This window comes from Anastrepha ludens, chromosome 3 (assembly GCF_028408465.1).
Source record: "Anastrepha ludens isolate Willacy chromosome 3, idAnaLude1.1, whole genome shotgun sequence".
Classification (NCBI taxonomy): Eukaryota; Metazoa; Arthropoda; class Insecta; order Diptera; family Tephritidae; genus Anastrepha; species Anastrepha ludens.
Window position 1 is genome coordinate 78,423,729 of NC_071499.1, and position 17,854 is coordinate 78,441,582.

At 33.3% G+C, this 17,854-nt stretch overlaps 1 protein-coding gene across 16 annotated transcripts in view; it reads right to left on the bottom strand.

Moving 5' to 3' along the window:
* The window catches only part of LOC128858243 (voltage-dependent calcium channel type A subunit alpha-1), a 273,728-nt gene that overhangs the window by 74,623 nt on the left and 181,251 nt on the right, over nucleotides 1-17,854 (bottom strand). For 14 of the 16 annotated variants that reach the window (XM_054094347.1, XM_054094344.1, XM_054094345.1 and 11 more), the window contains 2 exons: nucleotides 13,515-13,697; nucleotides 6,170-6,261 (listed from right to left, as the gene is read on the bottom strand). In XM_054094347.1, the coding sequence (XP_053950322.1) occupies nucleotides 6,170-6,261; nucleotides 13,515-13,697 (275 nt within the window). Of the gene's footprint in view, nucleotides 1-4,436; nucleotides 4,532-6,169; nucleotides 6,262-13,514; nucleotides 13,698-17,854 lie in introns of all 16 variants that reach the window. The other 2 variants (XM_054094356.1, XM_054094357.1) reach the window with 1 other exon arrangement.

Sequence of the window (17,854 nt, forward strand, 5' to 3'; positions counted from 1 at the left end):
ATTTGCATTGCCTTCTCGAATGACAAGACTTATGAATCTTCGGAAAACTATACTTACGGTATGCCTACTTTATATACAATAGGTGTGATAGCACATGCATACAACACCTAATTTTCTGCAATTACACAGTACAACAGAATAAAAAAAAACTAGGGTCTGTCAGACTCACGCACGGTAGAAGTGAAACTTCTAAGTTGGTTGTTCCATGCATGGGAGCCCCGGTTTAGATCTCTCCCCCCTCTCTAGTGTTAAATTCAGGTTTTCATTTTTTTTTTCTATATCACTCCACATAAATTTGTACTATTTATTTTTTTTGTCCTTATTAGCTTCAAATTTGACACTTGGGTGCAGTGTTGCACTTGACGCTTACATTTCTTTCCACTTCCAATGGTATTTTTTGCCTACTTTTGGCGCGTTAATCAATTTGCTTTGATCACCGAAACGGTTGAAATGTCATTTTACAACCTTCTACTTCAACTATCGTCACTCGTTTGGCAAACGCACTCATTGTATCGCTTCGTCTCCTCCATACCTACCATCTATTTACTTCACAGCAGTTTCTTATTGCTTTCCCGCTTACACACATTCAATCGGCGCTTTATACCCGTTGTCGGTTGTCGATTGTCGGTTGCCTGCATGTCGTCAGTCTACTTCAATGCTTACTTGTGTGCTATATACATTTCAGTTCATATTATTTCGAAATTATTCGCTACAGGGTGTGCTAGAGACGTTTGAATTTTTGCACTGGTTTATCTTCTAGAAGAAGAAGGCCAGACGAAGTATTTCGTTGTGTAACTAAGTATTCTTCAATAGAAATTTGTTCAAATACCAGTATCAAACTAATTTTTAAAGCGAAAATCCTCTATTATAGTCTCCACACGCTATTTACTTGTATATAAAAGAGATAATTGCGGAACATAACATGCATATACAAATTAATGAGAGAGAGCGAATAGGCGAGAGTGGGAAGGAGCTGCTGCTCCTTGGCCCCGCCCATTTGACGGATTTCGGTAACGCTCCGAACTTACCGTTTCACTCGCCTATTTTCAATCTGCCTTGGGGCCCCCGACGCGCCTAAAGAAGTTTCACTTCAAAAATTTAAGCCCTCGCGTCTCATATTAATTTTCTGATATATTAACGAAAATAAAAAGAGACGTTATTCACAAATACATATTTGTATTATGATTTTTTTTATTTTGTGATACCTCAAAATTTACAGTTGGTATTTTATAAAAAATTCTAAAATATGATGGCAAAACCCATGTCTGAAATCATCCAAAACTATTTCAAATATACCTATATTTAAAAATATTACTTTGAAATGTTGCTTATATTTCTAATAAGTAAGGATTTTTTCACAGAGAGAACGTAGGTTCGAATCTCGGTGAAACACCAAAATGAAGAAAAAGATTTTTCTAATAGCGGTCGCCCCTCGGCAGGGAATGGCTAACCTCCGAGTGTATTTCTGCCATGAAAAAGCTCCTCATAAAAATATCTGCCGAAACTGTAGGCCCCTCCATTTATGGGAAAACATCAAGACGCATGCCACAAATAGGAGGAGGAGTAGGAGGAGCTCGGTCAAACACCCAGTTATAAAGGGAGATTAAATTTTAAAGGCCGATGTTTAATATGAACCACACCTTAGCGTCAAGTTTTTTTCTGCACTTCATTTAACATTTTTCAATTTCAGACTAACTCAATTTGAACCATAGAAATACACACAATCGAGCAACACGTTAAAGTTATTCAGGCTTATTATGAAAACGGGCGTTCAAATCAAAATGCATATCGCGCACTTTTTTCACCTCAGTAGATTCGTCAATAAGCAGAGTTGCCGCAATTGGGCGAATGATAATCCAAGAGTGATTGCCGAAAAACCAATGCATCCACAAAGAGTGGGTGTTTGGCGCGGTTTATCGTCCGGCGGCATCATTGGGCCTTATTTTATCCAAAATAAATAGTGTTCGCTATCGTGAGATGATAACGAACTTTTTATGGCCCGAATTGGAAGATTTGGATGTGGACGATATGTGGTTTCAACAAGACGGTGCCCCTTGTCACACAGCTAACGAAACAATAGCTCTTTTGCGCGAAAAATTTGATGGCCGAATAATCTCACGTGGCGGCGATGTCAATTGGCCGCCAAGATCATGTGATTTGACACCGTTGGACTTCTTTCTTTGGGGTTATTGGCTATTGGCTATTCAAGAGCTCAGGGATGAGATAATTCGGCACATTAACGGCATAGAACCTCAATTATGCCTCAGCGTCATCGAAAATTTGGACCGTCGGATGGAGGTGTGCCGCCGAGACCATTTGGCCGATATTTTGTTCCACACGTAATAGAGCCATACCAATATTATCCTAATGAAGAGATATGACAATAATTTCTTGAAAAAATTGTATTTTATTTAAAATCAACATCAGCCCTTGAAACTTAACCACCCTTTATACATATATACATACATATAACGATTTCGCTTTGTCAAAGGATAAATTAGTACTCATTAAATCTTTCTTGCCGCTCCTGTACTTTCAATTTGACGTCGCAATTGGCGAATTTGCATTCACGCTCTCTCATCACTGCAGTTGTTGTTTTCGTCGCTAACATCACTATTGCCGTCGTTGGAGCTCTCGTTTACTTAGTCCTACTATATTCGCACTTTCCTTTATGCATAGCTGCTGCCTAATAACTAAGTACTATTTTTTTGTACTCTTTTCACTCATTGCATTGTTACCTGCTATTTCAGAAAATCACACGATAGGTGACCTTAAAATTGTAAAGGGTGAAATAGCAGGACATTTAAAGTAAATCATAAGTGGCTAAGCTTATGCATATTTTTCTTTTCAGCAATAAGATTATTTCATTGACAGCTGTCAAATAAAGGACATCGTAAATTTACAAGCGGGTGTTTAAATATTTTAAAATCGTGAAAAAAGCTTCACGATTCACCAAATACTATTACGTATTTTAATTCATATACAGTAGATTCTGTTTTTATGCGGTTTTGAAATAGTGCGGTTTTTAATAAAATTAAAAAATGCATTATCGGGAATTGTATAAACAAGATTCTAAACCAGCTAAGCAAAAACTCATCACAGATTACATCAGAAATGCTAACCCTACAAGTATGGAACTGCCTGCATCACCATCTAGATCAGACGTGTACATTTCCTCAAGTGACGAAAGTGATTTTGCGTCAAATCCTAAACGAAGGCGCAACATGCGGGTATTGTCTGATTCTACTTCTGACGATGTAAATTTATTTTTCGTTTCTGACGTTTCTTAAATAAAGATATATTATAATTTTCAAAAATACAATTTTTTGTGTATGCGATTTTATTTAATTATTTCAGATTCATGCGGTCTATGGAACGTACCTATAGTTATAATTATGGGAATAGTACCCTTTTTATGCGATTTTATTACATTATTTCAGATTTATGCGGTTCTTAGCACTTTTGAAACGTATCTATAGTTTTACTATAGAACTGGTAGCTTTTTTATGCTGTTTCTTGCGGAACGTATACGATATACCGCATAAAAACATAATCTACTGTATATAATATTTTTTCTTCTTCGTAATCAGTAATTTTAAAAGCATATTGCAAAATAAATACTATATTTATTTTATGAAATAATAAAAAATTACATTGAAAATATGGGTTTTGTTTTTATTAAACTTTTTTTATATTTAAATTAGTTTTGCATGATTTGATTTGTTTTTTGCCACAATACTTCAGAATTTCAAATAAAATAAGTACTTAAAATTTTGAGGTGCCATAAAATGAAAAAAACTACTGCTACAAATATTTATTAAAATACGTGCCAAGTTTACTACCAGACGACAGTTATTGTTTCTTTTTTTTCATTTAGTTGCGCTGTGTTATATAACATTAATTTAATTAATATTCTATGGCCTTGTTTTTTCTTTGCCTTACATTAGGCTTCTCGTTAAAAAAAATGTATCTAGTTAGGTTTTATGTTTTCCAATTATTTTACTTCCTTAATTTTATGATTTTAATTTTTGTTTGCATTATTTATTTTAAAATCGTCAGCCGTACTTATACTTCACTTTTATAAATACTTTGGGATTTTGTCCGCTCACTAAATGCCTTAGATGTAGGAACATACATACGAGTATATGATATGTGGGTAAAATATATTTGGATTAATCCTGTGAGATTATGTAGTATTCTCCTATCTATAGCTAACTGTTTTTTATATTTTTTTAATTAGGAAACGTTCACTTTTTATAATTTCACGCTAAATTTCATATATATCTGAAAGTATATAGTGTTGCTAGAAATTTTCTAGAGGCGCTAAGAATCGCATAAGATTATTAAAATTTTGTTTTGTTTATATTGTTCATTATAATTTTTTATCGGTAAAACGTTTAGAAAAGAAAGAGTCCAGTGAAACTAGATTTACATACCTGAATAGCAACATGACGCCTTGTATAAATGATTGGAAGTTGTTGTGCCTAGTAATGGTATTTTCCATTGTATCTAGTTTGATATTCCCAAACACCTATGCATGTAGCGAATGTGATTTAGTTTTAATTAAAAATCAGTTTTTGTTCTACTATTGATTTTGTTTTTAATTTTTATCATTTTTTTTTTTTTTGTTTTTTTGTAGAAAAAAGAAAAGAATACTTGGTGGTGGTACGAACGAATGCTGGAAAATTATGATAAAACTAAGAAAAAACAAGAATTACGTAATAAACAATGGAAATAAAGAAAAAACACACAAATATTCGAATCATCTCTAATTTGAAGTATACTTTTTTAACTTTTTTCTTAAACAAATAAATTCTAGAACAAATACAATTGGTTTGTTATGGAAATTGTTTTAAATGTACGTGTTTTTGTATGTCGGTCGATACTTTGTACGAGTAACAAAAGAATTAAGAAAATATTCAAAGCCTTCTACTGAATCAAACTACAAAACTGCTCACAATTAGTACTTATTTTTTATTTTTTTTTTGGTGGGGGTGGAATTATATCAACTGAAAATCGGGTGAAAAGTGGAGGATGTGAGTACAGTAAGCACAAAGTGTGTTTACGTTCGTGACACAGCCCCTGTGAGAAAAAGTCAAACAGCATTTAATTTCAACACCTACTACAAATATTCATTGTGATTTTAGCATTTGTGTAAGTTTGAAAGTAATTTAAACTTTTACAAACAATTTAAGGGGTAACATTTGGAATGGGGGTTGTGTGTATGTGTGTGAGAGAGAGAGAGATAACTTCAAGTAGTGAAATACCTTCATTGAATGCCTCAAGAACTGGTGATAATTGTTTTTATATTTATTTTTCTATATTAATTTACTTTCATTTATTTATGTTTTAGCATTAAGTGTTAGAAATGGTTGTATCGCTTTGGTTTTGTTCTGGAAATACTATATGTAATTATAAATACTTCCAACACATTTAAGTACATAGTATTTGTTTCGGTGTAGACGAGTAGATTTGAAATTGAAATTTTCTTGTGTGTGTTTATTGAATTGAGAAATCATTTACATACATAAGTATTATACCTTACATGGTGGTGGTAGTGGTGGTAAGTCTTCCAAATCTATATCATATATGTATGTACATAAGGTATAAGCAGAACTGTTTCAAAAAAACTCTTTGAATAAATTCAAAATGATATACAAAAGTTTAATTTAATTACATTCCTCAAACACAACTCGATAATTAGCAACGAAAAATGAACTCTATTCATTAGAAATATATTTATATATTTATAATATATGTATATATATTTGTATTTGTGTACTAACTACTGTAAATTTCAAGCTAACCCCCAAAGAAAATTGATTTTTACAAAAAATTATTTGTATGCATGTATGTAGGTGAGAATTCTTCAAATTCGTTGGATAGGTTTGTTAGGTACATATGCAATACATAATACTGTTTAGGTTTTTGTTTTTCTTATTTCGTTCAAAAACAACGCCAACACTATTCAAAAGAGCAACGCCAACAAATATACGAATATCATATGTACTTATATGCAAATATAGTATAATGTATATTATTAATTATACGAGTATATGTTATGTACGAATTTGTAAGTAAATTTTACTTGTTAAGAAAAATATTACTTGTAATAAATAATTACTTTGTTTGGCAATACTTGTTTTAAGTCAACATTGTTTTTGTTTACCGAAAGAGCAGCATGATTCCACCGGAGAATGATTGAAAATTATTGTGACGGTTGAGTTGTGTATCCGGATCATATTTTATATTCCCAAAAACCTTTCAATTACGCACATTTAGCGATTTTGTTTTTCATTTAACGTTTTTGGCATTTCATTATTTATTTCGATATTTTTTTTTTTATTTGTTTTGTTTGTTTTTTTGGCATTCAATGCATTTTCAATAATTGTAATTAATTTGGTCGTTGATATATCGTTTTCGGTTTCGTAATCGTTATTTAGTATTTGTACAATATATAAATGTAAATATATCAAAAGATTATTAATCATGTTATCAATATTGAAATGAAATCCTATTCACTAAAGTTATCGCTAACTACTTGCTCTACTAAACATGAACGCGCTCGACTTTTCATCAACATTACAAGAATGAATTGGAGGATTGAAATTTTGAGTCGGAAGATACAGATACGCAGAAAAACGCCACAGAGCTGATTAAAGCCAATTTCGGGGGGAGTGGTGTAAGCATTGTAAACTTACAGTTAAGTTGATGAAATTTTCGAGTAGCGTTTGATATGAATGATAAAATTTTAAGTGGTCATATCGCTAAACTACGCGTATAATTCCCTATGGGATGGAAAAAGACTAAAAATGATTTGAAACGAGTAAAATAAAGGCTGTGTTATAGTTTTGGCACAAAATTTATTCGAATTAGTAATAAGTAGTATAACCAGCGATCGATAATTTGTCCATTAAACAATTCCCATTACAATTAGTACTTTTCATTCTATTTCAGTTTTATATGTATTTAGCTGCTTATTTCTATACCTCTTTCAAGAGCTATCTTTGCTTCCTTACCTCCACCCCACCTTTCTATCTCCGTTTGCGTCCATCTACATGTCTTACCTATATAAAATACTTAAATTTGGTTCCAAATTTACCTCTGTCTTTACATTACTTTGTTTTAATTTTTAACATTTATCCTTTTCCTCGCCTACATAGCCACTAGAGAACGTTAATGTATAGAGAAGTTCACTGACGGGAACTTATGGAATTTTGAGGGCTACTCGTCCCACGAAGACTAAACACCACAGACACATTTTTCACCAAAAGTTAGCAGCAATAGACTGAATTAGGTAAATGTAGCAGCAGTCGATTAGAATTTGTTGGTGATTAGAAACAAAGAATGTTGACGTTGTAGGCTGAGTTTTTTGGAAATTATCCAAAATTAATATATGTATATATACATATATGGTTGAATCTTCAACCAAATCAAAATCCTTTATAGAAAATGCTTCCTCATCACACATCTATATATACTGCGTGCATGTAAGTGAACTTGCCACAACAAAAAATGTTACGATAAAACTTGCCAAGAAATCCAGCGCACATTCATAAGCGCTGTACAGCTCACAGTAGCTTCAATATTCATTATATTTGGCACTTTGGGCTTCATCCGAAGGCTGAATATATGTACGGTAACCTCCAGATAAGCCGCATTTTGATTTCAGAGTAAGTTTGTAACTTTGCAGATATATGCAAATGTTTTTGTGCACTTTTTATCAATTGGAGAACTACATGCGTAAAATAACATACTAATTAATTATTTCCTATTATCAGAGAACATAAAGTAATTGTTTCGAAATTTTCTCTTAATATCGTAGTAGTCTCTTAGTATTAGTCTATTTTATAAGCTACTTGTTGCTGTCTTCTTCATCTTACTTTACGCTCCTGCGCGCACTAGACGAACAGCTGCGGTCGTCGAGCATTTAGAATACATAACTATTTACATATTATACATATATGTATGGATGCAAATATATCATATATACGGAGCCGCGACCATTCGACACGCCAAAAATTCACGATTCAACAAAAATTGGCAAATATTACTGTAATAAATATTCCAGTATTGACTATTTTGATTTTATTTCTTCAATCTTAGAAGTAAATTTTTGTCATCGTTGAGAAAAATTGGCATATGGGCGGCTAGTTTTATGAATGAAAGTACTTTGCTAATAGAAATATGAGCTCGAATTTATCAATGAATTGGTTTGTGTTGTGCTGTACAATATTTGAAACTGTTCAGTACCATGGCAACTAGAATCATGAGCGCTACGGCTGCGCCTATGAATGCATTTTGCTCTTGTCAGGCATAGAATTTAAGCTTTGGACGACATACGCATTTAGAGGAATAAAATGAGTGCCCTGTGTGAAAGTTGAGAATACAACTATATAGGTACATTGGCTAGGGCATCAAGTGTGCATACGCACATACAAACATGTATGTACATGCATATGCAAAAGAGAATTGTTTTAGCATTTGTTAGGCAGGATTCGGTCATTCGGGTATTTACTCCCTAATTCCTGCATGAAATGTGACAAGGCGATGCTCGTGAGGTGGGTCATGGTTGCTTCAGTGCATACATATGCGTGCAACACTATATTTATTAAAGATGCAATTGAACTTAGTTGTCCCATAATGCAAGTACGTTTCTTTGAAGTTTTCTTTTATTTATAATATTTTAAATTTCAAAGATTTATACTATCTAGAAAATGCATAGATATATTATTTTCTGTATATATATATATTATTTCGCCGTAGCCGAATGGGTTGTTGCATGACTACCGTTCGGAATTCAGAGAGAAGGAAGGTTCTAATCTCCGCGAAACACCAAACTGAAGAAAAACATTTTTCTAATAGCGGTCGCCTCTCGGCAGTCAATGGCAAACCTCTGAGTGTATTTCTGCCATGAAAAAGCTCCTCATAAAAAATCTCTGCCGTTCGGAGTAGGCTTGAAACTGTAGGTCCCTCCATTTGTGGAACTACATCAAGACGCACGCCACAAATGTCAGGAGGAGCTCGGCCAAACGCCCAAAAAAAGGCTGTACGCGCCCAATTATATACACATATTTTATATGTAAAACGTAAATTGTACAAAAATCGTTTGCCAAAGGAAGAAATAAATGCATATACAAATGCCGCCGGCGATTTGATTTCATACAGAAGCCAAAAGCTGTGCAGAGCTAATGTAGGTAGAGTAGAATGGGGTAAGATAGGTCATTTTTCTTTGGAGAGCTCTTGCTACGGTGTTTTTGCATTGATTTTGAAAAATAAACAAGATTTTGAAAGGTTATTTATCTGCTAACATTTTGGTTATACTGACTTATGTTTGGCTAAATATTTTGGAAGCTGCATTCAATAAGACAAAGGTACTTTTATCGATATTTTCAAAATCGGGGGGCACGATAGGTCACTATATGTGAGGGGAAAAGAACAATGTACATGGCTTGGAAATTAACGTTTTAACTTTTATTTATAGAGTATGAGCACTGCATATGTTATAAAAGTTAGGATTTTTTCTTTAATTCATCACGCGAGCACGTAATGTTTCGAACGGAATTTTAAATTGTTTAGAGGCTGATCGAACACTAGCGCGATCTCGGACTGCCGCGATTGCGTTTTTTACGTCCTCTTCACTTCGTTTCGGCGTTTTTCGCACATAAAAAAAAATTAAAATTTATTTTATTCAATTAAAAGTAGTGACCTATAATGCCCCCAGACGGCTGACCTATAGTGCCCCCAAGCACATGTTTTATGTTAGTGTCGATATTTTTTTTAAAAACAAAAATATCAAAAAACTAACACATTATTCGTGTTCAGCATTATTTTCTACGTAAAATAAAACTCACCTGACAAATATTTACATACATTAAATGCACTGCACCGTAGAATAAAAAAAATGCTATGTCGGAGAAAAGCTCACAAAAAACTAAACGACGCCAGAACTAGGATAACTAATCAATGGTGACGGCCGAAATGACAGTCGCGAACGTTGTTCCCCACCACGTATTCAATTCACATAAGACGAGTGACCTCTGCAAAAACAGTGCGACGAAAACCCCACCTACCTATTGTGCCCCCATACCTATCTTACCCCATTCTACTCTACTTATACAGAATTCACTGTAATCAGCTCTGTTAAGAATTTCCCCGCTGTCGAGTTGGGTGAGGTGAAAAAATCTTCGCAATTTCACTTCATTTTTGACAATTCACACTATTCGGAGCCCGTGAGATTTCTCTATACATTTACGTTCTCTGTATCCACCTTTACTTTCTCTTTTATCCTAATCTAAATCGAAACGGATATTAAGGCATAGATTCAGGGGGCATAAATGTTTCGACATTTGTAGAAGTGACTTTTTATAGCACACAAAAGAACATGACTTCAAAGTGCAAACCTCAAATCCATTTTATTAATTTTGTTCTTTTCACCAGCAAAATGGTTCGTTAATTTTGTATACCTCAGAATTATACAATATGTAATTGAATCGCAAAATGAAAGAAATTTTGTTTTTTTTTTTATTTCAGCACCATGTGACAAAAGAAAATAGTTTGTTAAATATCTGAATATGTTCAGCTCCAGAGAGAACGTATCAGCTGAATAAAAAGTTAAACGTAAGCGAAAGCGCATGAAAAGTGACGTTTTTTTTTTTATATACAGTAGAAGCCCGATAAGTACAATTGGAAAATTTCAGCAATGATTGCACTTAGCGAAGAATTGCACTTTTGCGAATTTCTCCGGTGGATCGAGGAATACCTACGGAAAAATATTTTAACTCTATTCAATGCAATTAATGAGCTCTAAAGGTCGATATTCAAGAAAAATGAACACATATTTATTGAAATTAATACAAAGAGATCAACGCGGAAGGACATATGAGTGTGTGCTCCAAAATTCAATTATTTTTTTTTGGAAAAACTTTGTTATTTTCGATTGCGTTTTCTCGTAACACTTTTCAAGTGCTTTTGATCGGATATCATGCAAACAAGCGATCTGATTGAATGACAGTACATCGTTCTGTTCACCCCATTTCAAAATTGTATAGACACAGCCAAAAATCGATTCATGGTGGACTTTTTCGGTTGTTTCTTCTTGAGTAGTATCTTCGGGTTCATTGGCTTCACTATCACCTTCATCTATTCCTAATTCCAAAACCCAATTGCGGATTTCATCTGTGTCTGCTTCACCCACATAGTTTTCGACCATCTCATTTAACCGTTGTAATCCTCCAACAATTTCGATATCCAATGGCATATCGTCTGGATTAGATTCAATAATCGCATCAACTGTTGGGCTTGTACCCAATACGCTTTTCCAGCATTTAGCGATCGTTTCAGGGAGCAATTTCCCCCATGCTTGGCTCTACATGATCACGGCGGTTTTCAAATAAATTTTCTTCAATAGTTCATGTAATGAAGAATCTTTTTCACTAATTATGGTTTCCATTAGCAATGTTTTGTATTGAATTTTTGTCAAGTTAATAACACCTTGATCCATTGGCTGTAAAATCGCTGTGCAATTGGCCGGAAAATACATCACTTCGATCTCACCACAAAGTAATTCTTCTTCGGGCGAATGAGATGGGGCTCGATCCAGCAAGAGTAATGCTTTGGGTGGAACATCATTTTCTTTGGCGAATTTTTTCACTTCTTCGACAAAATTATCAAAGAACCACTTTTTGAAAATATCCCGCGTCATCCAAGCAGTCTTGTTGCTAGCATAATTCACCGGTAGATGAAAATTTTTAAAACAACGCGGATTCATAGATTTGCCGATCGTTAATGGTTTTATTTTGTGGCTGCCATCACCATTTGCACACAAAAGAACACTGATTCCATCTTTTCAAACTTTGTTGCCTGGAGCACTCTTTTCATCTTTCGAAACGTAGGTTTTATTTGGCAAAAGTTTCCAAAAGAGCCCCGTTTCATCAGCATTATATATTTGTGATGTTACATAGCCTTTTTCAGCGATTTTCGCCGTCAATTTTTCCTTAAATGGCTCAATGGCTTCTGGATCACAAGATAATGATTCACCAGTCACAGTCAAATAGCGAAGTCCGAAGCGTTTCTTGAATCGCGAAAACCATCCATCACTTGCATTGAATTGTTCTCCATCCTTTTTTATTTCATCAAATATTTTTAATGCTTTGCTTTTCAATATCAAGCTAGAAACAGGAGCATTTCGTCGCCGCTGATTCATGAAAAACTGGTACAAACGCTTCTCGAGCTCTGGATGATTGCCAAACCGCAAAGTTTTCCGTTTATTTCCAAGTGAAAATGAATTGTATGCATTTTCTTTTAATGAAAGGGATTGTTTTTTTATTTGGCAAATCGTTGCGCAATCAACTTTTAACGCCTTTTTCAAGCATTTGGAGAATCGAACGATTGTTTTACTCTCAAGAACCAGCTTGAAACTAACGCGTGTTGAATGTCACAAACGATTCGATGTCATATTTTATGATATCAGCGCTACAATTTTACAGTTATTTGTAAAAATCAAAAATCACAAAGCGTGAGAACAGTGTTTTTGGTCGCAATAATTTCGAGAACCATAACTGTGCATAGCTATAAAGCTGTGTCTTCGCGCGTGATGAACGCAAATACATTGTCGTATTAAGTAAAAAATTTCTTCGAACAAGAATTCTTTTGCTCCGGAAAATTGCAATTTTTTATTGCTCTTTTCGAGTTTTCTATGGACTCAAAATCGAATTGTACTTTCCGCGAAATTGCAGTTATCGGTATTGCACTTATCGGGCTTCTACTGTAATTGACGTCAGTTGGAGCAAAGAAATAAGGAGAAGGCATTCAAATATTGGCAATAAATAAATGTAAAACTCTGTTTTTCTCTATTATATTACGAATATGCTAATGAGACCGAGATTGATGAACATTATATTATAACCATGAGAAACTAAATCTATTTAAGGCAGTATACTGATACTACCTCTTTGAGCTGACCTTCTACCGATGTGGCTCTCATTTTTGTACTAGTCGTTTGTGTTAAAAATTTCGTTTGCGAAAACTGGAGCAGTTTTGGCAAATAGATGTTATTATTTTTGTGTCCAAATAAGTTACAAACTTTCCCTTAACAAAGCCTTTATTTATGAACTTGTGCTAAATTCAATTCCCTAAGGGATGTTACCCCACTGATTTAAAACAAAAAAAAAAAACACAATATGAAATATTAACTACCCCACCACTCTCGAAAGAATGAAATAAATAAATTTCTCTAACCACCCACATACTAAATATTTTGTAGTAAAGAAATGCACAAATAAATATTTGATTTAAAAACCATTTGAATAGACGCAAATATAATAAGAAAAGTAAATGAATGTCGATGATTAGAATGATGAATTGACTCACAAACATAAAACAGTAAATAACAATGGAAAATGAGGAAAATTTTATAACATTTTATAGCAATCAGTTTTTTTTTAATTTTTTCATTTCTTGTAAATTATTATATAAAATATTTATGTAAGTGGTGTTTTTCATTTGACACTTACCTGCATGCCAATAATAGCATAAATAAAAAAGAGCATGGCTATTAACAAACAGACATATGGAAGTGCTTTGAACGATTGTACAAATGTCCACAATAGAATTCGTATCGTATATCCTTGACGTAGCAATTTTATGAGACGCGCCGCACGAAATAAACGCAGGAAGCCAACGTTGATTGAGTTCGACTGTAAAATATTTTTGGTCAAGAAATGAAAGAAATAAACAGAACACAATTAGCGGGCATTTTTTCGTGTACGAGTGTGTTAGGGTTTTCATTTGTCAGGCAGTGTAGTTGTTGTTGTTGGTCATTTCCTTGTTTCGTACTGTTAGGAAACTATTTTGTTATTTGGTAGTTGAGGGGTTAGTTGAGTAATTAATTTTAAATAGTTTAGTAAAGTAAGGTAAGTACGTAAGTACACAATTTTGTTAAATTTTTAATTATACGGTTTTTATGTAAATGGGTTAATTTTGTTTTTTCTGTACAGAAATTATTAATTTTTTGAACTTTTAGAAATTTGTAAGTTAAAATAAAGACAAAGTCATTACGAGTAAAAAATTTCAAATTTTGAATGAACTTAAAACTAAGAGAAGTATAATTAAGAAAATTTTGCATTATAAATTTACAAAATTACACACCAATTACACACGTTATACTATGTAAATCGTAATAATACAATAAAGTGAGTGGTGAATATAGGTATGTTAGTAGACATTCTCAAAAATATATGTATAATATCAAATTTTTAGTTTTTTACAAATGCCGAATTCGCTCTGCTATACAGAAAAATAGTTGGAAAAATAATATTTATTTTGAAAATTTCATACGCCGATTTTCTGCTTTTTCTTTAATTTTTGTTAGATAATTGATTGATATTCAAAATGCTACAATATATAATAAAAAAACTTGAAAAAATAAGAAGCCAATACAGTGAGGGTGTTAGAAAATAGTAAAAAATATTAAAAAAAAGCTTCAAAGGTGTTATAACCCAATACATACGTGTGGGTATACATATGTGAAGAAGTCGTCTATCAAAATACCTAACTAATTATATTTTTCTCATTTTGTTTCTTCAATTCAATTATTGTTTGCATGTTCTTGTACGTGTATATGAGCATACCAATTAGCAAGTCCGGTTTGTCTCATAAAGTTCTGTTAAAAAATTTACGCCCGCGAATGCCATCACATGTACATCTACTATGCACGTAAGTATGTGTGTGCCGTAGCCGTGATAGACATTGCGTTTTTGACCAAAATATTTTACGCACAGACTTTACGTGCACACCACGCATGCGGCATAGACCTGATCTTCGTGCGCTCTTTCTGCGCACAAGCAGTTGCGCATGCGCAGTGGCGCGTAATTGTGTCCGTGACACGACGTGTACCGCCTCGCAGTGGCTTCGTTAGCGTCACTACTGCGCGCATGCAAACTTGCCAAATTTGTTGGCTCGTAAAATTACATACGATTGCATGATGCGCAGTGTGGCGATGATGCGGAGCTGCTTTCCTGGCGGTTGTACTAAATATCGTCGACGACATATTAACAGCTTAAATATATGTTTAAACAAATGTATTTGCATAGTAATATAAAGGAGTGGTAGTAGTAGTAGTTGCAGTAGTAGTTGTAGTATTAAAATATACAAACATTTAGGGAAGATAGACTTAGCTCAAATAATTATGATACGAGTATAAAATAGCGCTACTAGTATTTTAACTAAAGTTATCGATATATAAATAGACTAGATAAAATAAAGGGAAATGCTTTTATATATTTATGTATTGGATACGTAGGCACTTACAAATTTATGAAATTACATGTATGAATATGTACATAAGTAAGTACAGAGGAGATCATAAGTAGTTAACGTATGCTTAGGAGGGATAGCTGGCGTTCTGATAGAAAAGGCAAAATATTTTAATTTTGCGTATCAAAGATAGATTTTGAATGCTAAATATTGCACAAGGTGGCGAAAAATGAATCACCCTAACAGAAGTTTTATAATTTTTGCAAATGGCGTTGTACGTCAATCACATTTGACATTTGTGAAATAGACAACTGCAGTATACAAACATACAAGCAATGGATCGCATAAAGTTCAAAACAAGGATTTTCATCACTCAAAATAACTTTTTTTTTAAGTTATTTAAAAACCAAATTGTATGATTGATTTTGCGCCACTTTGTACGTAATCTAAGACCCTAAAGGTATGCAACGAATTTTGATAAGAAATGACTAGGCTTAAGACTGAATTTTCAATGTAAAATATGCGTCACAGTAATAAAGATTTATGTATGTAAACTATTGTGAGATATGCAGTCAACTGGCAGGAAATACGCAATGTACATTTAAAGCGAAGTGAGGCCAAAAGTAGTTAGAACGCAAAAAAGTATTTAGATTTCTTATAAAATATGAACAAATACACTTAAATATTAGAAAAATTAAGCTGCCATTTTGTATGAAATGCTAAAGTCGCAAAAATCTATATGAAAGTGTACGTTTTATAAGACCATACATTTAAAAAATTATGGAAGTATATTTCACAGTTATAATAAAGCTTAAAATGAAGTGCCTTAATTTAGGAAAAAGTGGGCGGAGGGGCGTTGCATGAAAGCACGCATGAAAGCTCATAAGAGAATTATTTTTCCACGGAACTCAAATAATTTCGCATCTGTACGAATGTGCTTTGGAGCGCATGGATTCTCATACATAAGTAAATGTATTTATTTGCATCACTTTACAGAATCCACTTGGTCAATAAAGTTTTTATATAACTTTTCAAACAAATAAAAGGCCTTTAAAATCACCAAATATGTTCCTTTGTTTATTTATTATGAAAATTTAATTAAAATGGCGTGCCTTGATCTTAAGAAGGCGAAAATAAATGCTTTAGTATCCACGAAAGCTCGTAAAAAATATAAATCACAATCCTAAATTAAATATTATCATTGTGCATGTGCGCAAGTGCTTTGGTTTAAATGCATTTGTTTTTATTGCTCTAAGTAAATTTTTTTTCCGTAAAGCTTCTATGAAAGCATTTTGAAATAACTAAGAAAAGTTTTTGGCGCATATTTTTAATTTTTGATTGTACTAAATAATTATTTAATACAATAATGCAAAGTACCTCAACATAAACTGTCCTTATATGGAAAAATTTCAGAAGAAGCCCTCAAATGAATGAAGGCTCATAAGAAATAAAAAAAAATATTTTTCGCACACCTAAATCAGAATCTTATACACATGGAAAAGCATTTATTAACAGTTCTCTAAGTATTTTGTTTTATGATCACAGAGCTTTCTGAGATATTAAGCCCATTTTTTTGCATAATATATATCTTCGGAATCAATTATCAGATTACAATAATAAATTGTAATTTAAAGTTAACTGTCCTGATCTAGGAAACCGTAGACAATAAGCTACCGAATGCATGGAAGTTCACTTTTAATATTTAAAAAACTGAAAAGTGTTTTTAAGCATATCGAATCTGCGTTTACTTATATAACTATGAGAAAATTTGCACAGCTCTAAAATTTCCATACAAGTTTTCAAAAATATAAAACCTTACTTTCAAATTCGCGTCCAAGAACTTTTTACAACGTGTTTATTGCGCCATTAGATATGCAAGATCAGCATTTTAGTAGGACTTTCCTGCTATTCGTATGGCGAAAAAGTTATAGAAATGTGACCAAAATAAGACTGTTAACCGGCTCTCAGCGGTTTTGAAGATAAATCGGCTGATTGGCTGATGTCACGTGGGCCATGATGGCGGTTAGTTTACGAAAGAACTGAGATTATTTTGATGATACACGAAAAAAACCAATACACTATATTACTTCGTTGCCGTATGAACAACAGCTGATTGGATGAGTGTGCGAATACGTGCGAAAGAAGCGGGCACAATTCTGATACAGTCCTAAGTGACGTGGTAGCCGAAGTTACTCTCACAATTTTGTTTTTCATCATAGCGGAAGGCGACGCCTGGAAATCTATTACATGCTGAAACATGCTCACCACATCCCATAGTGTACTTTAGTGCACCAGAGCGCTGGAGTTACGGTTACAAGAAGTGGTACTAATTTTTAGAATTAAATTTTGTTATTAGAAAATTGTGTGGCAACGTTTGGTAGCAAAAGAAGGCCATTAAGCGGTTAGAATGTTGCCAGAGGCATGAAAAAATTAACAACTCTGATAGAAAAGTTTCGTCAGTAATGAAGTTTTTTTGTAAAGCTAATAAAGCAGAAGCTATGATACGATACTTTGATTTAACTTCACCAAATTTTCGAAAAACAAAAAAATTATTATAATAATAATAATAATTTTGAACCAAGTTATAGCTATCCTGGTA